Raw genomic sequence first — 22,707 nt, forward strand, 5'->3', positions numbered from 1 at the left:
CTGTATTCTTCATTATAAACACAGCTAACCAAACATAAGTTGACAAGTAATCAGTTATTCTAACACAGAAGAATGATCCCAAACCCAGTTTCTCTTTGTTAATTACTAACTTTTAATTTAAGCAAAGCCTACCTGTCTACTTTAGTTAATTTCAGCAAAGCTTATCTCTAACTAAAATCTTAACCCCTCTAAAATCCTTAATTCTCTAAGGTTTATGTCTCAGAAGGGACCTTAAAGATCATCTAGTTCTGACCCCCGGCTGTGGGCAGGGACACCTTTCACTCGATTAGGTTGTGTCAAGCCCCATCCAACCTGGCCCTGACCACTTCCTGGGACGGGGAACCCTCAACTTCTCTGGGCAAGTGGTCCCGGTGCCTCACCACCCTCACAATAAAGAATTTCTTAGTGACACCTAATCTAAACCTACTCCCTGTCAGTCCCCCATCAGCCGTTGTCCCGTCACTCCACGCCCTCTCAAACACCCGCTCTCTAAGGCATTTCAGGGAAGAAGCCGAGGTGGGTGGAGGGACAATTCCCGGCATCGGCGCCAGCTGTGAGAGGGTGGCGGCAAGAAGCGCCGGGCCGGGGCTACCCGAGTGGACTCATAAGGCCGGGCCGCCCCCACTAACGCTCCGGGCCCTGCCGTCCTGCGGGGCTCCCAACACGCGTCTCCCTCTCCCCTCCCCTTTTCCAGCCCCGCTTCCGCTGGCGAGGCACCCCCACAGGGGAAGTGACGCTGGCGCCAGGCGAGGTTATATAAAGGGTAGGCGGAAGCGAGCGGGGCCGAGCAGGCGGCGGGCGGGGGGCAGCGAGTGCGGGGGTTGTCGCAGCCCTCCGTGTTCCGGCCCGGCCATGGATTTCCGCAACATTCTCGTGATGGCCTCGGAGCAGCAGGGCCTGAACGCGGTGCCGGTGAGCTCAGGGGCTGCCGGGGGGCGCGGGGCCGGGGCTCGGTGGCGGTCGGGCCCGGGCAGGGCCCCGTGGCTGCGGGAGCCCTGCTCGCCTGGGCCTCGGTCCCCGCCCGGGCAGCGCCCGCCGCCGGGTTCTGCTGGGCCTTTCGCCTCGCTGGCCGGGTCTGCTCGCTCCTGTGGGCTGGAGAAGCATCTGTGTGCGGGAAAGGGGCGAGAGGGGCCCCTTCTGTCAACAGGTGCCGGGAACCCCCGGGGTGGGAGCGGGTAGCCGTGGCTTGCGCCTCCCGGTCTGGCAGTGCCGAGATCCCGGGAACAGAGAGGAGGTGCGGGGGAAGGCAGTGGTTAAAAGCCGGCTAAGTCCTTTTGTTTGCTCTGAAAACACGAGTTTGCCACGTCTCAAGTGCAACTTCGAGACAAAGTGATTAAGTTTTGGGTGAATGGGCTGCGTTGTCTGCGGTCTCTGCGCCGAGAAGGAATAGCGTGTAACAGCGCTGTGGGGAGGATTTGGCAGCAGTCATTTACTGTATTGTTAACATTGTTCTGAGGTCTGTACTTCTGCAGTTTGTGTTTCGGTTCAAGCTATCAGTAGCATGTGGATTCCGTATGAAATAACCCCTTGACTTGCCTGGATGAAGTCTGGCAGGAGGAAGGGCACGTGGCCTTTTCATACATTAGTATCGCGGGTTTCATTCCTCTGGGAGGACCTAAATTATAAGTCATGTGTGCTTATTTGGATAAAAACTATTTTCTCCTTGCCACCAGCTAGGGAGGCACTTTTTCTGTTTGCTCTTCAACAGAGTGCCAGAGTTGTAGTTCTATGATTAGTTTGCCTAAGCTCATTGTAAATGAGGGGTAGTTGTTTTTAGCAAAAAACTGTGGGGAAAACCAGAAAAAACATACTCTCAATTGTACAGTGTCTTCATTTTGGTGGTGTCAGAACTAGTATCTCACTATCTTTGTCTCATTACTAAAACTTTGGTAATGTTCCCTAATAGTGTGCCCAGTTGATAATATATACCGACCATATGGTAGATGTGAAATCTACCAGATTCCATTGTGGGTTTAAAAATCTTATAAAATCTACTTTTTTTATATTTAGGCATATTTAATTTGTCTCTGACCCTACATAGGAATCTGGTTCATAAAATAAAAAATACAATAACAAATATAGAAATACTTTAGGATATTTAAATGCCCATTTGATCAGTCTTAAGCTGTTTCAGTGAGTTGTCACTGGGTTATTATAATTCTTATTTTAGATATTTAAAGCTTCTTCTTACACTCTTACTTCCCCATGCAGCTTTACTGTGTGTGCCACTGCTTTTTGTCACAAGTCGTTTTAAGCCGTGATGACGAATTGATAAAATATCTGCCATATTCTCCATTGCGGATGTGATGGTGGAGGGAGGGGATCCTACTTGTTGTGCAATGAATAAGGGTTTAGCTACTCTATTTAGAAAAGGCAGCATTAGGATTCGCTAATTCCTGATTAACTCATGGAGTGAGAGTGCAATTGAATCCGTAGTTGCAACAGTTTGGTTTAGCACATTAGTGGTGCAGCTTTTAACTCTAAAGTTGGCCCCAGTCTCTGAGCAAAAGCAGAGCTGCACTTGGCACTGCTTGAAGCTATTTGCAGCTACTGGGCTTTAAAAGAGAGCCCATGGAGATTTTACAATCACTGGACATCTAAACAACTTCACTGCATTAAAGCTGGTGCATTACATGTGTTTATATAAGAAAAATATAATTCTTTTTAAATACTTCTATTAAAAACCACCATATAGACTAATTACACATTTACTGGTATATATTACCAGGTTTCCCGAAATGCTAGTTCCTGCATTAATGAGCATGTCCTCTGAATTTCTCTGAGAAGATTGTTTTAAACTTTACAGTGCACCTAACTAAATATTCCATGCCCTTTGTAATGAAAAACAGTGACATGAACAAATAGTGTATATTCAAAGTATATATAAACGTATATACACACTATATGGGTAGCGTTTAGTTCAAAGTGGAAACTATATAAAAACTAAGAAATAATGTGGCCTTGTAAATGAGGGGCCTGGATAAAGCAGCTTTTACATCATGTCCCTGTAAAAATGAATCTGCTTGTTCATCTCCCTATGGCAATCCAGATTCAAAAGGAATATTGCTGGAATCAGCCTTTTGGTGCCCTGTTAGTTGCATCAGGTTTTGTTTCTAAATAAAACAGTACATACACGAACTACTGTCTAAGCTGTTAATGATGTGCTGCTAATCATTTTCACAGTAGTTGCTGAGTAGAGCCCCAGGTTTTATCATCTAATATTCCATAGGGGTTTCACTGTTGTATCTTGTTACCTGTGTTCATATTAGCAGTTCATTAGATTTGCAGTGTGGTCTTGCTTTGACTAGACATAATAACAGTTATGAGATCTGCCACTGACTTTAGAGAGGTTTAAATACATGGTTGTCACTATATTGGTGAGATTAGTATACTGTATTATGCCACGTATTTCACATAACGTGGCAAAGCACTTTCAGATATTTTTATTGCAGCTGTTCTTTAAAATATGAGCTTTTACTGCACCTTTATATTATCATTAATAATTTATTAAAAATTAAGATCTCATATTGCTCCCAGTTCCTTTTAACAGAGGGTGAAACTTTGGTGTACAGAATTTACAGAAATCTGATACAATTTAACCACAGAGAGGTGACACAAAACTGAAAGAGCTAATCATCCACATCCGCATTTATGAGGTCTCGCTTTAAGTTAGACTGATACAAGGCAACCTCCAGTGAAGCTGAGTAGCCTCGAGGAATTAAGTATTTGTCGAGTGAAACACTAATAGAATCCCCGAGTTTGTTCAAAGGACCTTGGCTTACAGAGCCTGTCCCTCGAATTCTAATCTACAAATTATAGAGTGTTTGCCCATAGGCAAGAGAAGCCCTGCATGAGGAATAATGGGAATGGCTGTGTAGTGCAGATTGCTGCTGTAGGACCAAACTCTCATCAACTGATGTGTGTGTGTTTATTGTGTGCTCAAAACTTGCCTCAAAACGGGGCCTAAAATTCTTTGGATTACATCAGCCTCCACAGGAGGAACTTCAAGATACTCAATGTGAAATGTTGGCAGGGATGAGGAGGGCTTTTGCTTTCAACTTGACTGACCTGATAATGAAGTTCCAGACTGTCAAGGTTTAAATGCTGACTAGTAAAATTTCCAGCTTTTCCTATTCCTGGTCACTGTTTTTTGCAGAAGCATATGAAAATGGGGACCACAATACCATTATAGAAAGGAAAGCATAAAGTTGTTGGTTTTTTCTGTGTGAAGCAGCTTTTAATAGAAGGAATCTCTGCATTTTTTCCAGCCAAGGGTTCTGCTTGGGTGTTGTGGCAGCAGTTGCAAAATTGCAATAAAATAATTTTTGCTTTTTTAAGAATAAAATGTAGGTACCTGTTGAATTGGTTTGGGGAGAGGAAAATAGCATAAGCTGATAAGCTGAGCTTTTTATCTTTCTTTTGGTAGGGGTTGTTAGAACCTGAAGTGAAGCAAATTTAAACATGCTTGTTATCTACTATTTACTTTGTCACAACCAGAAATTGAAAGCAGCAGTGGAGAAATGATCATTCGTATATTCTAAGACAGTCTCACTGCAGAGTCAGCTGCTGGGAACCCCGTGGTGAATCTGTAGCAGAAGCTTTGCAAATACCAGTTCAGGATGAAGGGCAGAGGTCCCTGGGCAGTGAACACAAATGGCCACTTAAAATGTGGAAAGCTGCCTTCTAAGGGACTGGCATTGCCAGAGGAGTGACACAAAGAAAGATGTACATGGTAGATGAACCATTCCCGATGTTCCTAGAAAGATATATCCCAAGGAATATTTTAAATTCTTAGAGAAGGAGACAGGGACTTGCCATTGGAGAAGGTTGCATGTCTTGGCAAACAATAAGGAAGAACAGGAAAGGTGTTGTAACATGCTAGTGAAAAACAAGCAAATAAAAGAATCTCCCCAGGCTGTGAGACCCCCTGCAAGTTGCCTGCAGTGGATAACACAAGTGGAATTGTCTTTGTGCAAGCCCATTGCAGTAACTGAGCTGCACGGGTGCTCTTCTTGAGAATCAGGTTTAGTAGAATTGATCACTGCATTGATCTTGCATTGCCACCTGTGTAAATATTGACCATTGTTAAAGGCAATTCTACTACTTTCTGTCTGGTGCTGGTGTTTGATCTAGGCCCCTCAGGGCTTCATTTGGATGCTAAAAGGTTTACAATTATTTTATACATTTTATAAATTCTGTCCAAGATTTGATACTTAAATGCTGACATCAAAGTAGCTACAACTCGTCAGGATCATGTGCCACATTTTGAAGGAAGTCAGTGATTTCAGAGCAAATAATCACTGTTTACAACTCAGATAGTGCAGTGTTCTGGGAACAGCTTGACCTGCTCTTTCCTGAAGGCTAAACATTTCTATTCCTCTGTTGATTTAACCAACTTAGCAAGGGTTATTAAAAGCCAGAATAGTGCAGCTGATGTTTGGATGGTGTAGTGACCTGTGCTGGCTTATTTTGGCTGCTTTACCTGCAGTCAAATGCATATTCATTTACACTGTGTATTAAACACTTTATTAGTTTTTGTGGAACACATTTATGGCTCAGTGCTTTTAAAAAGGCTACACTTCAGCAGGTTATTTCATGCTATTACTGAAAGAACGTGAACAAAACTTGTATCAACAATAGTACAGAAAATGGGTATTCATTTATTAATTGCTTTGCTGTGTTTTCAGTTGTTAGTATTAAGAAATGCTACTGATAGGAAGACTTAATTTAAATTTTGCATGATACGTCATGTTAGTGGCAGTAAGAAAAGAGCTTGTCTGTCAAGCTGCTTTACAAACCTGCTCCTGGATAGGGCTGTTGGTCACAGTGCAGCAAAACAAAGCCTGAAAACTGCTTCCCCATCACTTTAATTCTTTATAAGGTTTCCCAACAGAATAGATCAATCTACATTTGTCCCTGCTGTTCAGCAGTTTTCAAAGGTGCTCCTTAGGCATAAAATCATTTAGGCTGGAAAAGATGCTTGAGTCCTACACAGTGTTTAAAACAGAATTTTCGAAACTGAGGGTACAGTTGAAATGCAATAACTAAACGAAACTTTGCCAAATTAGGTTACCAATGGCCAAACATGACCTGATTAACTTTGTAAGATAATTTGCAGAGACATTATAGTAAGATGAGTATACTACAAAGTACTGCAGATAATTTCTAAGGTACTAATTTGCTTCAACCTATTTCTGACAGGATTTTGACTGATAATATGTGGATTGCTTTGCCTCTCTGTCTGTTCCAGTTCAAATGGAGTAAACCAGGTTTCTTTGGGACACAGGGCCATGGGCCACATTTGAGCAAAAGCTGAGAGGCAATGTTGAGTCACAGTTCAGGTTTCGTGTGCAGTCAAGTCCTGGAACGCTTTTGGGGCAAACAAGAAAATTGGTTCTCAGGTTGTGGTAAACTTCCTTGTAGAGAGGTGAAGCTCAGTAAATGAGCTTGGCTGTAGAAAGTCTTTAATGTGATGTGACATGGCAAGTTTTGATGTGCAATGTATGTGGATGGTGCATGTTTGTAATTCTGCTCTGGTCATTTCAGAAACTACTCAAGGAGACTACAAGTGGCTGGTATTGTAGCTGCTCTTCTTGAAGCCAGTTTTGGATGCAGTTTAGAAATGAGTCTCCAAACCTTGCTTCTTAGTGCATTTGTATTCAAGCTCATTTATGGGTTTGCATGTTAGTAATTAAAGTAATCCAAGAATCTCTTCAATCAGAAATGAGAATGAAGGCCTCCATTGTGTGATATTGACATTTATAGGGTGTTATGCTGCCAGCCTGCCTGACTATTGCTTCTAAAACATTTGGATGTAGCTTTCCTTACCAGATATTTTATTTTGTTTATTTAAGATTCATAAGGCTTTATGAGGACAAATATACTTATAGAAATGCTGACTTGTGTGGCTCTTTAGAGATACTCTTTATTTGTGTCTTTTTTTCCACACCTCTGTCATTTGGTGAGGATTTTAATGTCTAATGTGGGAGATCTTGGTTTAGATTTTAATCTATTGGCTTACTTCTGAAATAAACAGAAAAACCACCCTCCCAAACCTCAGTTTTGGGTTTGGATTTCTTTTGTTCCTAAATGTATTCTACTTTTCTTCTGCTTCTGGGTTTAACTGCCTTCTATTGCATTTGTCTTTGCAACTGTCTCTCTCCTTCTCGTTGCTTTTTCTTTATTTTGTTTGTGGGAAGAAATTTTAAAAAACCCTCTTTTTTTCCCATTTTAGGCACAACCTGGTACATTTGTGAATGGCAGTGTTTGAACAGGTGTAGCACATTAATGCAAGTGGTTGTTATAGCACCCAGTAAGAGGCGCTTGAGCACTTAACATTGATTTAAGCAACATCTACTAGATAGGAGAGAAGCAAGAAAGGGGGTAGCATAGATAATTTTATATCTGTTCAGTTGCTGGAGCCCCAGGTTGAACAGCACTGGACAGACCTTTAGGCATAGCAAGCTGAGCAGTTCCTGTCTGTGGTGCATGTAATCAGTGTTGTGGTCTTTAGAGCTTTTGCAGGATGTCCTGAGAAGTTAATAGCACAGTTTATCATTTCCTCTGCCAAGGAAAAGGATGTTATATGAAAACATGCAGCTTCACTTCAGGATATAATGAGATACAGAATCATAGAATAGGACCCAGTAAAGGTGATCTAGTCCAACTCCCCTGCAATGGGCAGGGACATTTTCAAACAGAACCCTGTCCAACCTGACCCTGAATGTTTCCAGGGCTAGGGAGTCTATGGGCTCTCTTGGCAATCTGAGCCAGTGTTTCACCACTCCCATCAAACAACTTCTAGTCAGAATCTACCCTCTTTGAGTTTAGAACTAATACCCCTTGTCCTATTGCTACTGTCTCTGCTAAAAATTGTCCCCATCTTTCTTATAAGATCCCTTTCAGTACTGAAAGGCTGCAACAAGATCTCCCTGGAGCCTTTTCTTCTCCTGGCAAATTAGACCATGTGCAAGTGCTGTAATTGCCAGGTGGGGCTGTGTATTCTGTCACAGTGCTGAGGTCACAGTGATCTTGGGTGGTAAGTAGAGTGCAGGCCTGCACCAGTTTGAGGTCAGCTGGTGTGTGGATCACTAACTCCTTGATGTACAACAGTTTTGTGTTTAAGGTCACTGCCAGCAGGAACTAAAATCAGTAATGGTTGGTTTCACATCAACCTATTAATTATGCTGGTGAAGTTGATTACAACTTTCGGAGTGATTCAAATTTTTGAGTTGATTTATCTCTTTTTGCTGAATTAGGTTACCTGAAACTGAAATGAATGTTTACAAGCAAGCTGAAAATACAGCTGTGAACCTGCAGTCTGCAGTTGAATTGGCTCTGGCAGCTTGGGCTGTAGTTTGCTTTTAGTTGGTTCCTATTGGTCAAAGGCTCAGGCTGAACTGAAATGCTTTTATTCCATTACTAATGCAGCCATTGCATTCCTACTAATTTCAGCCATTTATTCCTACTAATGCAGTCCACTGCATTTTGCTCATTTTGCTTCCCTGCCTGTCTTCTGGTTTCCTGTTCATTCCTTCTAAAAGCTGAGTGAGCCTCTGTTGTAGATGAGTGGAGTGCAGCTCACTCAAAAGATGGGCAGCAATGTATTTTGAGATGTAATGATTTGACAATTCAGTGGAATTTAACAAAGTTCAGCAGTGGTTTAACAGGGCTTAATAAGTTTAAAGCAAAGTTCATCTTATTAATTAATTAGTGGAAGAAATATACAAAAAAGAAGGTTGAGTTGAAATTCATTAATTTATCAGTTCATTTAGCATGTTTCTCAGGGACTGGCAATGCAGAAAGTAAGAAGCATAGTCCTGTTGAATTACAAGTTTCTGAGTGGACTCTCTGCATTCTAAACTCAGTTTGGAGTCTCAGAGTGGCTGGATCCATTCTTAGTCTCAGGCTTGGTCAGTAGTATATATCTGATGGGATTATCCATAGAGTGTTTGTGATAATATGGAGTGAATGGATTAGTAATGTTTCATAATACTCATGCAACATCCTATGTTACCTACTGTCGTGAGTAAGGAATCTTTCCACCTTGGGTAAGGAAGGGTCTCTTAGTTTCAGGTAAGAGATTTCTAACCCTGAGAGGCATCCCTGCTCAAGGGATCACTTGGCAACCAGTTACGCTGCAGTTCAGGCAGAGGTCAAATCAGGCCCACCCTGACTGTAAAATTTATAGGGTGAAGTAGTTGGCTGCTGGCCAGTGGTATAGACAAGACAGATGTCCTTGTCTTAGTTTTGTTGTCTTGTTCTGGACTTTGGTTATCTTGCTCTTCTGATGGTTATGAAACCACCTTTCAAAAAAATTTTCAAGACACCTCTACTCCCTTTGCCCAGGCACTTTCTAGCTTGCAAGTTTCTCCTAAGAACTTGGGGCTGGTTGCTCCTTAGTCAGCCTGAAAGTACAACTATGAGTCAAATGAGTCCCAGTTTCAGTGGGAATTCATTGTGTACTCTATACCATCTCTGCTTAAGTCAAGTTAAGTCAAGACTCTTATGCAACTCCTCAGTTTTGTAGACTGATTTTTACATTTAACTCTTCTGACATATTTCTTTGTTCTTTGCAGAAAAGATACAGTTTGGCTGTTGGTCCTCCCAAAAAAGTTCCCAAAGTCAAGGGCGTAGAGTCTGCAGCAGTGCAAGCATTTCTCAGACGGCAAGAAGAAGAAAAGAGAAAAAAAGGTAAAAGTACAAAATCTCTCCTATGGGAGACTTTCATTTATTCTTTGGTATTTGTCACTTTATTCAAAGTTCCTGCAAATACAGCTGCATGTCTGTTTCTGGAATTTATGCACAGATGCTGAGGGAAAGCTAGAACTAAGTAAGGACTGGGGATGTTTGCTTGCTTTCCTAAGGAGTTGAAACATTAGTTAGCTACATTAAGATTTATGGCTGGAGATTAAGAAAGCAGTTAAAGTGAAGAGCAAAAAACTATCTCAGATTTTGTTAGCTTAACTTTGAAAAGCTTCATCTGTATAAAAAAATGAAAAGAGTTGCCATTGTTGTGTCTTAATCTAGCATATCAATACAGTGAATTTTAAAGAGTCTCTGATTCACAATTTCTCCACTTTTACATCTCCTTGAAATAGCCTATGGAATAAACTAGTACTGCATTGCTTCTGATGTTTTGTTAAAGGTAACAAAATCTGATCAACTGGATGGCCCAAGTTATTCCTCCTCTCCTGGGCTAGTCATGAGTCTGTTCCTTATCCCTGCTGCCAGGTCCAGCCAGAAGCAAGAATTCCACATGAGGCATGCTGGCACACCCTGTGCTGTCACAGCTCTTGACAATAGAGTAACACAAACAAGGAATGGTAACCCTTATAGGCTCACAAAGTATGAGTAGCCCAATCCATTTTCTAGGAATTTTTACTTTTTATGAGTCTTTCTGGTATTTGGCCTTCACTCCTTGGTCTGTCCAGTATTTGGCGTTTAGATGTCTCATTCACCGTCTAGTTCAGCCTGACTCTTGTCAGCAGATCACAGACACAAGATAGAGAGCATACGTACACAGAAAACAGCTAAGCCAGAACAGAAAGGATATGGGACAGACCGTGGAGATAGAGCCCTTGTGTAATGACCAGCTGTTTGCTTATCTGTGTTCAGCTGCTTCTGTGTCTCCCCTATATCTCTCTACACACACATACACATTTCAGCTGTTTGCCAGTTCTTATTCCCTCCCCTTCCTCAACTCCCCTTAAACATTTGATAGTAAAAGTTCTGTACAGTCTCAAGATTCTCTTGCTCAGTCTCAGAACTCCCTTCACTATGAAAAGATCCCATAGCTTCTGTACCTTTTTATACAAATGTTCTCCATCACTTTCACAGCATCCTGGAAATCTGCTTCCCTCAAAAATCCTTAATGGGTTTTGTTATAGCAGCATTTCAGTCAATTGCTTGCCTTTGTTGGAGCAGCTGACACAAGTGGGTTATCCTGTTCTGTTGGCAGACCTGGGGTCACTTTCTCATCTATTTTGGATAGCTATTAGCCAGATGTGCTTAAGTAACTGTCCTAAGTAGTTTGTTTGGAAAATACTGAAATAAAAAGTAATGCTTTTGCATAACTTTCTCCTGGTTTTCTTGCAGCACTGGAAGAAAGAAGGAAAAAAGAGCAGCTCTTGGCGAGGCGTATTGAACTGAAACATGACAGAAAGGCAAGAGCTATGGCCTCACGAACAAAGGATAATTTTTATGGCTATAATGGTGTTCCTGTTGAAGAGAAGCCTAAAAAGAGGAGGGCTTATGAGAATGTTGCTCAGGCCCCAGAGGCTGAGTATGCAACAGAAGATGAAACTGAGCAACTTGAATACAGTCAGACAGAATCTGAGCATGAGCAAGAAGAATATGAAGAGAAACCATCCAAAGCTGCAGTGAAACTAAAGGCACCTCCCAAAAGTGCACCAGCACCTCTGAACTTTGCAGAGCTCTTGAGGCTTGCTGAAAAGAAACAGTATGAACCAGTGGAAATCAAACCAGTGAAAAAGGTAGATGAGAGGCCCAGAACAGCAGAAGAATTGAGAGAGAGGGAGTTTTTGGGACGCAAAAACAAAAAAGCAGAAATGCATAAGAAAAGTGAGAAGGAGATTAAGACTACAGGGATATCCAGTTCTTCAAAAAAACTGTCTTCTCAAAAAACATCTGTAAACACAAAACTTAATAAAAGCTCAGTAGATAAACATTCCACATCTAAAAGCAATCTGTTGCTTTCTATGGGTGGTATCGATAAGAAATCCAAAGCACCAGCATTGACTGAAAAACACCCACGGTCATCATCTTCTGCCAGACTTGATCAAATGGAAAAAAAATCACAAAATGGTTCCTTAAAAAGCTCTTCTGCTAGCAGTCATAATAAATTACCTGTCAACAGCATTAGAAAGTCTGGCTCGAGCTCTCAAGTGGCACCTTCAAAACCCATGGCCAGTGGGGCTCAGAGAATGCCATCTGCAAAAGAATCTGGCCTGAAAAAGTCTGCCCATGCAAAACCAGGAAAACCTGCAGCCCTTCAACCTGGAATCAGCTCCAAAGCCAAACGATCTGGCAGCAGCTTAGGGAAGGGAGGGCCTGGACATCCCGGGGGTGGTTCAAATGCAGGAGCGGGGCGGTCAAGCAGCAGCTCTGGTGTGGGACCTGGAAGGCCAGGAAGCGGTTTAAGCTCAGGACCTGGGCGACTGGGCAGCAGCTCAGCCACAGGACCTGGGCGACCAGGAGGTGGCTCGGGCGTGGGACCAGGAAGGCCAATGGGCAACTCAAGCCCTGGACGACCAGGCAGCAGCTCAGGCGTGGGACTTAAGCAACCAGGCGACAGCTTGGGCACCGGACCGGGAAGGCCGGGCAGCAGCACAAACATAGGACCAGGGCGACCAGGCAGCAGCCTGGGAACGGGACCAGGAAGGCCAGGAATCAGTCCAAGCGCAGGAGCCAAGCGACCAGGCAGCAGCCTGGGCACTGGACCAGGGAGGCCGGGCATCAGCACAAGCGCAGGACCTGTGCGACCAGGCAGCAGCCCAGGCACAGCTATGAAACCCAAGTGTACTGTTGTGTCAGAAACCATTTCTTCTAAAAACCTCGTCACGAGACCTAGCAATGGACAGATGAATGGAATGAGACCTTTTCCAGGGCATAGGCCTGTGCTTCATCCACGAGGTATGTGTTTATAGAACAAAGAATTTTTTCACTGTTATGATTTAACTAACTGGCAACTAAGTACCGTGCAGCTGCTCTCTTGTCCTGTCCCCCAGTGGAGAGAAGAACTGGAAAAAGCCCAAGTGAAACTCAGATAAGAACAGTTTAATATTTGAAGCAAAATTAAATATAGCAGCTTTTAATTTATTTCATTTATTTTTACCGATTGCTCGTAATTTTTGAAATACAGGTGGTGTGAAGTACCATATGGAAGAAAACTAAACAGCCTCTGGTATACTGGTATACGAATGCTGTTAGAAGGAAAAGAATTGAGGGATTTGCTTCCAGCATTGCTTAATAGTTGGTCTCTAAAACTTTGTAGTGTATTAAATAGCAGATGCTTGAAGGGCTAGATGAGAAATCACTCACAGGTGTTACATTTCAGTATTTTGGCAGATTTATCTTAACAGTGACAAGCCATTCTAAAAATTTGTTTCTGATCAGGAGCAAGAGCAGAATGTATTGTTCAGGGCCTGGAAGGCCCTGAACAAAGAACAGATATCTGCCGAGTGGTTTTCTCAGGATGCCATTGCTGATACTGATAGTTAATCTCCTCTAGCACAACTCAGAGGAAGTATTTCCTCTTGCAGAGTTTCTGAGAAATGCTGGTTAACTTGAGGCAGAAGTTTTCCGCCTTGAAGCCTGGAAAATGGCTATGCCCAAGGTATAGCAAGGACAAGTACTGTTAAATTAAAATTATGTTCATGTTATTAGTTAATGATTTTATTCTCTCCTGTCATTTAGGTCTTGGAAGACCACCTATTAGTTACAAGAGACAAATAGAAGATGATGATGATGAATATGACTCTGAAATGGATGACTTCATTGAAGATGAAGGGGAACCTCAGGAAGAAATATCAAAACATATTCGGGAAATATTTGGCTATGACCGGAAAAGGTAAGAAAAGTAACAATTTTAAGATACTGCAGAACAAGCAGTAGAACAAGTAATTATTCTTCCTGAGAAAGGATATTACATCATTAGGTGTTTTTCAATGTAATAAAAGCTGATTCAATTTTCAGGTACAAAGATGAAAGTGATTATGCCTTACGTTATATGGAGAGCAGCTGGAGAGAGCAACAGAAAGAAGAAGCTAGGAGGTATGCATGGATTTGAACTTGGATACAAATTGCCAAGTTTGTTTGTTGCCGAAGTTAAAGGGCTAAGCTAGCAAATATCCACTCTGTTTTTTACAGCAGATGTAAAGAAGCCTTACAATTTTTTATAAGAAAGCTTAAGTAAAAGATGGAATTCATACAGACAGTGGTGGATACACTAAATAAGTAATGTATGTCCTTATCTATCACAAGCCTTGCTTGTTAAGAGCCAGTCAAAAACAAAACTAATTCATTTCCAAAAATCTTTTTCAAATTATGCATTTGAGTTGAAATTACAAATCCTTTAATTTGTCCCAAGCATTACAATATTCTGTTAGTTTGTCTGGAAATTTTATGTGTTTTTATCTATACAGGTGTGTGTGTCTATTTCTATAGAAGTATTAAAAGTATGCTGAACGAGCTTTTATAGTCACCTATTTAAATTTAAATGAAGATATTTTCATGTTGGTTTTGGCCTTTGGGCCTGTATAATTCTTATGTCATAAACTGATTCTTTGTTTTTAAATGAGTAGTGGGACAAGCTTTGTGAAAACTATAAAGGTTTTTTAATAGAAAATGCAAACATTGGAATGCACGGAGTCACCAAATTCTTTTGTTCTACTGTAATTTTTATATGGTTATTCAGAAGGTGCCTTGAGCATTAGAAGCTTGCATCTTTGGAGTTATAGTCAGTGTCCTTATTCTTCCTGGCTCCTGAGGCATAGTTGCTGCCCATGGAAAGCTATAGTCTGTTCAGTGGAGTTAGGAGAAATAAATAGCGTTTTAAAGTGATATTGCTGTTAACCAAACTTTCTGTTGACATCTTAGAGTGAGGTTTTGCTGAGTTGAATTCCTAGCTCACTTTTAACTACACATGTAGCATAAAGGACGTGGAGATAAGAAAGTTGAGTTAAATTCAATTTTACTTTTTCAATGGATGTGTTTCAGTAGCTGCTTTTTGGGAGTGAAAAAAAGATTTTATGTATTTATTAATTTTTTATACAATCTTTATTTTTTTGACAGATGTTTTGAATATCTTTTTCCCTTGAAATATTTGATTCTGATCTTATGATTAAAAAAAAATAATTTCTTAAAGCTGCATTCATTCTATAATTAAAGAAGATCTGATATGAAGTTACTATTCGAATCAACTGTAGTACTTTTAGCATTGCTTTTTTGGGTGTGTTGAAGTAAAGCCCCAAGTGTCCTGAGTAGCATGTAAAGGATTTAATCTTGTTTGGCAGCTTGAGACTTGGTGTTCAGGAAGACTTGGAAGAACTGAGACGGGAAGAAGAAGAACTGAAACGCAAGAGACAGTCTAAGAAGCTGAGGACACGTTAACTGACTTATGGTGTTGACTTCGTTCACGTTTCTGCTCCCCTCTGCCTCCATACACCTCTTATTCTACTTCAGTTTCCATTTGCTTGTTAGAGGGTAAAAGAATATTTAAAGGGATTAAAGTACTGAAAAGCAAGGCTTTAGTTTGACCTAAATAAGATATTTATTTTTAATACTTGGCAGGGTTGTTTTTTTATGAAGAAATTAATGCACTAATGCATATTAAATGGAATAAAATTAATAGATGTTTCCATTGATTAAACCAGTTCAAGATGCCAGCAGAAATACTGACTAGCTATGCACTAACTTGGAACTGTGTGGGCCACGTACCAGTAAACTAATTTTGCATTCAGTTGAAAGAAAGGAATAGCATTCTTGCTCCCTAATATTTCTTGAGACTTGAAGAGATTGCTCTATATCCTGCCCCGTCTCCCAACATGAGCCTCAAAGTGTTAAAATATCTTCTGTACAGCAGCAGCTTTGGTGTAAATTCAGCCACAGCCCAAAAGTGTTTAAGGCAATAAAGTGCTGCCGATCTTTTGATTTGAGGACCCATAAAAATAATTTGAACCTCTTTATTTCTAAACAGAAAAGTGCATGTCATTTGCAAACTGTGCAGTGATGGATATGGCCAAAAGATTGTTGGCTTTTGCTGTGTCTGGAATTCCAGTGCCAGTCTAATTCAGTATGAGAAACACACACCCTGGAAACAGAAACTTCTAGTGTTTGTACGTAACCTGTGCTTTTGGGCTCAAGCATATGCTTGGGCATTCTTCTCCTGCCCCGTAAACCTTCAGATTTGTTTAACAGCTTCTGCTGCTTTTACAATTTGTGTTTTTTCTTGCATTAAACATCCGATGGTTAAATTATACAAAATGTGAAGTAATCATTTATCTAATTAGTTTTACTGTTCAGAATATCAGAATTAAGTTTCGTTAGAATGCATTTGCAGCTTTTCAGTCTTACCATGTTAACTAATACTTGTGATTGATTTCAGCAAGCCAAAATCCTAAAATATGTATAGTAGGAGAGTTAGTTCAGTTACTTACCTTAATACCCATATTTGCACATTATTTCTAACTATGCACTTAAGGACTGTTTGTTTCAGTAACTGAATTTGTTTACAATCAGCACAGGGTTCATGTAAGTCTACAGGAGTTGCACAGAGAATTTGCACAGAAGCTCAAATCTGGTGTTGCATCTACTTGAATTTCCCCATGTTCCCCTGCAAAGCTCACCAGTGTCACTACTCAGCTTTGCCTTGAGCTCCAGGACTCCATTGGTAGTATCTGCCTTCAGCTGCTTCAGACCATTATGTTTTAATGCTAGAAATACTTTTAAAAGTACAAAAAGGGCTTTGGGCATTGGCTGGGGGTGGGGAAAAAGGAAAAATTACCTTATGGAAAATAACAATATTGGGGCTATTCTTAACAGTGCTGCTTCTAGGAAGCAGTTCAGATAGCAGCCTGTAAGAAACAGTCTTGGAAGCTGCTCAAGTTTAAACATCTGATTCTTAATGTAAGAAAAAACAGCTTAGCTTTTTTAAGATGTTTTCTGTTAATGGTGTACCATTTCACTGCCTCAGCAAAACACTCACGTAAGCTACTGGTATAGATTCTATAGACTGTCTCAGTATTAGTTAACATGGAGCCCAGGTGAAGATACCATTGTTGCTCCTCTGTAGTTTCTCTATTAACTAACAAAAACTGTTTCTCAGTATGCACTTCAGACCATGCACGATAGTGTAACCTCATTGTCTAGAAGTGTGTTGTATTCTCTGCTGCATTGGGACCATCTCAGATTTCCTGTTGGAGATTTTCTGGTTTCTAGAATTACCCATTCAGGACAATGAACTTTGGGACCATGATCAGGTTCTGGATTTGTACTTTTTAATTCTTTTTAGTTGGAGAATGACTTGAGGTCCATCAACCCAGACAGCTCTATCATTTGTGAGCAACTTCCTGCCTGGTTGGGGAGAAAAAAATCTTATGAAGCAAAAGAAAATATATAAATTGAAGTTGGTTCAGTTGGGAAAGAAATCTGCATTTCAGACAAATACAGGTTAAGTAAAACCTGATTATTTCACCACTTTGATTATGTAACCATGCAAAATCAGTTAAACTTCTTAATCTGTAAAGCACTTTGTAATTTAGATGGTGATTGGAATGTACTCTGCTAGCCTCCCTAAGACACTTGCTTCATACAGTGATCATTGCTTAGATTTTGTCTCTTCCATAGGAAAAATTATTCAAGGACACATTTGTAATTTTACAGTCAAGAAGTACTTTCTCATAATTGGCATGGGATGATGATGAGTTTCCTATTTTGTACAAATGTTTGGCTTTTAGTGTGCTTGCATATATGTTGCGTATTTGTATGTCAGCTAGGAAGGAACTAAACTCATTTTTTAATTCCTGACCTTGTATCCCAAAACCTGTTTACTGTTTGCCAGATTAATAGTATTCATCTAATGACAGTATTTCAGTACTTCCAAAGTGCATCTGAATTTGAGGTGAAGAAAAACTGGAAGAATGCTTACATTGGTTTATCAGGATTGGATGTTCAGCTAATGAATTAATTGTATTTAAGGAAATTCTGGTTTGTTTTTTGGATTTTTAATTCACCGTTTTGACAACGTGCCTTTTTACTAAGTTGTGTCAAAAAATAATGAATGTAGGAGAATAAAAATGTTGGTTCCTGCTATCTCAGATTCTGTTATCCTTGAACTTGAGAGTGTGAAATTACGTACTTTTCATAAAACCCTTGCAGGTCTGGCTTTGATTGCACAATTAAGGTAGCTACTTCTTTACTGCTAATGCTAAATCAAATGAAGGGCACTTTCTACTGATGATTACTTTTTGAAAATGTCTTGTATTTACACTTGAGCTGTACTTCACTTTACAGTGATGTCTTTTGGAGGCCAAGGTTTTACGTATCACAGGAAGCCTTAGTGTGAAACTATGTGCTGTGCTTTAAAATAAAAATCTTTGAAGAAGTATATGAGATCTCTATGAAAATCTGGATTTATTTTTGTGTAAAGCTCAAAATATTGTCCAGGAAAACTAATTTTCTATTTTTTTTTTTTTTTTTTGCATTTTGTAACGCAATCTAGTAGCTGATACATATTTCTAGATATAGCATATTTCTGGAGACCAAAACGTGTCAGAAAGAAAATAAATATATGGAGAGACTGGTGTTTAAATTGTGATGAATGTGCTTCTATTTATTTTGGTGAGTGGGTGTGATGCAATATTAAAGTGTTAGTGTGTAAATAAGGGTAGTTCTAGTTTTAGCCAATGATTTTTTTTCCTTTGGGGATATCATGTGTGCACAGTGTCTTTTTACACAATGTGACAAATCAGGTTAAAAACTCGTACATAGCTTACCTGCTCTGGTGCTGTCAAGGAAGTGTATACTTTAGCACACACCAAATGCATATAAATTTTGCTGAGTATGTATACAATAAATTACAGGCATTAAACATTTTACTGCTATTTCTCAATGGTTTACTTTTATGGAAGACTCATCAGAATTACTTTCTGCTGTTTCCTCTGAACTCTCAGATACAACAGTGTCAGTCTGAATGTTCTCAGTGAATGGTTCTCATGCAGCCAGCAAGAAGGTATGTAATGGAGTCACTTAAGCCTTCAGAAAAGTGTCTCCTGCAGTTTAGGCTCTGACGTAGTATTTGGAGGAACATGCATTTAGAATAATATACCCAAGTGTGCCCATTACCTTTACTCTTTTGCATTTGAAGTGTTTTCAAGCAGCATCCTTCTTGGGTGTCCATATTCCCTTGTAAGGAGTCTGAAGTCCCTTGATGGCTGTCTCCTGGAAGAGTTTTCTGATTTGATGGTGGAAGCAAATGACTGTTCTGATCAGCTGGTTCTGTGACCCACTTCAGTGAGCCCACCTGCCTTTATGAGGAACAGCAATGCTTGCACACTCTTGTGCTTAAAAAAATATTCTTTTAAAATATTGTAAATCTGCATTTAATGTGTCCTATGAGTACCTTGTTTTGAAGGTATGAAATTTTACCTTCTTTGGAACTACTTTGTGTGGAATTCCCTTAAGATTTTTAAGGTATCTTAATAGCTGTGATCAGTCAATATCAGCCATTATTTCAAGGCAGAAGTGTTCTGTTCAGGTGGAGGGTGGTTCTATATTGAGTCATTATCTTAACCCAGCCAGTAAAGCTACTTCTGGAAGCAAAAATATTTTACTCAGATTTGGGGGAGAAAAGTAACTATAGGTTTCCTTTGTTTGAGGACAGCTTTTAGCTGTAGGTTATTAGGAATAACATTTCAGTTCCACAAGACAGAACTGCAATTGATTTATCTCATAGATAGCCTATTCTTACCCCTGGAACTGTATATGGAAACATTTGTTTTTTCCATGAGCCTGAGAATCTAAAAGCCTTTGGCATACCATGCTCTGTACAATGAAATCAAGGACAGAGGTCATTCCTGAAGTACTCAAATATGTCATGAGTTTTAGTTCTGACTTCTCTGTCCACAACTAATAGTTCTGTTTTTCCCCACCACCTGGTGCTTAACTTGGCTTTGAGGGTTCCTGTTTGGTTCTTTATGGGAGTCTTGGGCTTTGCCTACATCCTTTTCTCTCCACTGGCAAATTCATGATTTTTTTTTTTTTTTTTTTTTTTTTTTTTTTGTATCCTGGATGTAACTTTCTCAATATTCCTTGCTTGAGAACAGGCAAGTGTCTGATGTCATCTCTCATACTCTGTGTCTGAAAGTTGATAGTAATCAACAATTTAAAGAATCAAGAGTTTCAGTAAGTGGGGGTTTTTGGGGGTTGGGTTTGGTTTTTTTTTTTTTTTTTTTGGTGGAAGGAGTTGACTTGATTCTGATTTGAAAAACACTTGAGTGTAGAATTCCAGGTTCTGTAGTGCATGGGAATAACTGAACACATACCTGTGAATGCACTGAGTACAAAAGGCTGTTTGAGTGCCTTACATGCATTTCTCCATGTATTAAACCTCTCTTGTGGATTTCTTTGAGAGGTAAGTAGCTTCCTTAAATGATACAACTAAGGATACACAGTGTTTATTGTGGGTCTGTAATCAGCTCCCTATCACAATAAGACAATAATTCTCCCTGCCACCTTTTACCAGCTCTTGTGTTGTATGGATGCCTTGTGGTCCTTACAAGTGTCCATTAGGTCAAGATTTGACCAAAGAAATGCATACAGTAGAGCAGAGCATCGGTAGATTGACCTGCTGCTCTGTAGCTGATGAATAACAATGATTATGTTATTTTTGGACAACAGGGGTACTTTATCTGGTTCTTGATTTGTACAGAATGTGCAGGAAGGGTTTCTGAGACCTCCACAGTGGCGTCAAATGTAAATGATATGTAGACAGGCAGCAACACAAGGTGAGTGTTGAGAGTTCAGGCAGAGAGATGTGCTGCTGTTACCATCCTCTTCCCCAGCCAAAAGGAGGGTGCTAGCAACCCCTTTATTAGTCTGGCTTCTGTTTACCAGCTGCAAACAAAGGGAAGGTAGCAATGGCGGCGCAGGGTGCATGATGCGGCCCAGGTCTGTGGGGAGCTCTGTTTACAAGCAGTGTGAGATGCTGAAGCTGGCAGGAGAATATAACTATTTTGTGGAAAGTCTCTGCCGTTTTTACAGTTGGCAGTGAGGGCTGATGTACTCACAGCTGCTGGCTTAAATCTAGCCTTGGTTTGTTGTGCTTTGAAAGTGAATGTTAAGACATATAAAATGGTCCCAGTGTAGATCACACACATGGGTGACTTGCTGGTTGTTCAGAACAAAGGGGAACATTGAGATAAATAATACTCTTAGTCATGATATTCCCAGAGCTGAAGGGGGTTTGGATTTTGTTAGGAAGCTTGCTCCTGACACTTGTGTTGTTGCTGATCTGCATTTATTTCCCAGTCTTTGGTATCTGGGATGATCACTGGAGTATATTTTAGAAGTGCAAATTTTTCCCATAGCATTTAATGTTTACAAGTTGAACTTGTAATTTCCATTCCATTACTCTTAAGTTAATTTAGACAACTCATAGCATTGCATGATTTTCTCCACTGGAGAAAATCCTATAAAATGCTTCCTGGATTGTAGTTTCCTGTTGTTGAGAATCCTTTCCCTTGGTTTTCCTCTAAGCTAGCATCCCTATAGATACAGTGTGGTAGCGTCACGGAAAGAGATAACACAGAGACAAGAGGTCTGCAGTGCAAAGTTGCTCTCCAAGAGCATGAGCCTGTTTCTTACATTTTTATACATTTGTGGGTCTGGTTGTGGATTGGCTTCTGGGGTTACTACCCCTCACCCCACTGGCCAGCCAATTAATGTAATGTCAATTACATTATTTTCAGGCTAGAAATATGTAAACAAAGGACAGGGAACAAAACCAAAAAGTTTGTTTATGTTCCTGTGCATGAGAAAAGCAAAACACTGATCCTAATATTGTACAGAAACTAAAGAAACTGACTCCATCTTCTGAACAAGTAGAAGGCTTTTAAAACTCAGAAAAAACTGGGTGACAATACAGGATGTTTACAGGCAGAATAATGAGACTAGTGTTTAGAGTATGAAAGTTTGGGGCTGTAAAAAATATGTCCTTTTCCTCTTGTGCAGAGCTGAATAAAATTCCAAAGCCATATGCTGCAAGACAAGATCCATGTTACCCCAAGACTCATTTTACTTTACTCTCTCTCTCCCTTAACACCTGAGAAATTGCAATCTATTTTCTGTTTCATTAACCATCTTAACTTTTCTACCAAGTCTCAAAGAAAATGTCTCAGTCAGGAAGAAGATCTGTACTGCTGGCAAAATTCTGGTTTTTAATACATAACGGTGACTTTATGAAGTGTGGAGTTGTAATAATATAAGAGCTGGATGTATTACTTGATAAATCCCAGTTTGGGAGAATTTTCAAGTTTGTTTGGTAAGAATATATGCAAAATATTATGGCTTCATTTTGAAGAGTGTTCCCTGTGATGAGGGCAGAGGAACTACTAGAGGGTACATGGGGTAGCAAGGCTGTGTGTTAGCCTGCTAACAAGATGTTTCACTATCTAGAGATTAGTTCCAATACTCTGTTGATGTAATACAGAGTTATTCATTGCAGATTATGTTTAGAGAAGATTTTGAGTCAGAGGGCACAGACCCTGCTTGGAATCGAAATAAGTTTGAACAATGAGTAGTACTAAGAAATTTGAATCTGTAGTTTGGGTGCAAGCTTAGTCAAGGGTGACTTCTAAGCCTCAAATAGAAACGCTGCTACCAGTAGCAGTGTGTCTCTGACACAGGGATGTGGTCGCCGTCCTGGTTGCTATGATTGCTTTGGTTATGTATGAACATAGAGATTTTAAAAAGTTTCCAAACAGCAAGCTTACTAATAACTGTAAATATCTATCAGACTTCCACAACTATCTTTACTGTGAAATAATGAGGAATAAAAAGTTTAGATGCTTGTGGTAGTGGCACGCAAAGAGATAACACAGAGACAAGAGGTCTGCAGTGCAGAGCTGCTCCCCAAGCCAGAGCAGGGCCGAGAGAGTGAGCCTGTTTATTTCTTACATTTTTATACAT

The 22,707-nt window shown here is 40.2% G+C and overlaps 1 protein-coding gene across 2 annotated transcripts; it reads left to right on the forward strand.

Moving 5' to 3' along the window:
• The first annotated feature begins 586 nt into the window (after window positions 1-586).
• SPTY2D1 (SPT2 chromatin protein domain containing 1) lies at window positions 587-18,616 on the forward strand. 2 transcript variants are annotated; one of them, XM_040067927.2, is made up of 6 exons: window positions 587-912; window positions 9,579-9,693; window positions 11,098-12,654; window positions 13,438-13,591; window positions 13,717-13,794; window positions 15,036-18,616. In XM_040067927.2, the coding sequence occupies exons 1-6, from the start codon at window positions 853-855 to the stop codon at window positions 15,130-15,132; spliced, it is 2,061 nt and encodes a 686-aa protein (XP_039923861.1). In that variant the 5' UTR covers window positions 587-852; the 3' UTR covers window positions 15,133-18,616. The 2 variants fall into 2 exon arrangements, with proteins under 2 accessions (XP_039923861.1, XP_039923862.1); XM_040067928.2 differs by having other exon boundaries at window positions 610-763; window positions 15,036-18,498.
• Window positions 18,617-22,707: the final 4,091 nt, after the last annotated feature.

Source organism: Hirundo rustica, chromosome 6 (genome assembly GCF_015227805.2).
Source record: "Hirundo rustica isolate bHirRus1 chromosome 6, bHirRus1.pri.v3, whole genome shotgun sequence".
In the NCBI taxonomy this organism is placed as follows: Eukaryota; Metazoa; Chordata; class Aves; order Passeriformes; family Hirundinidae; genus Hirundo; species Hirundo rustica.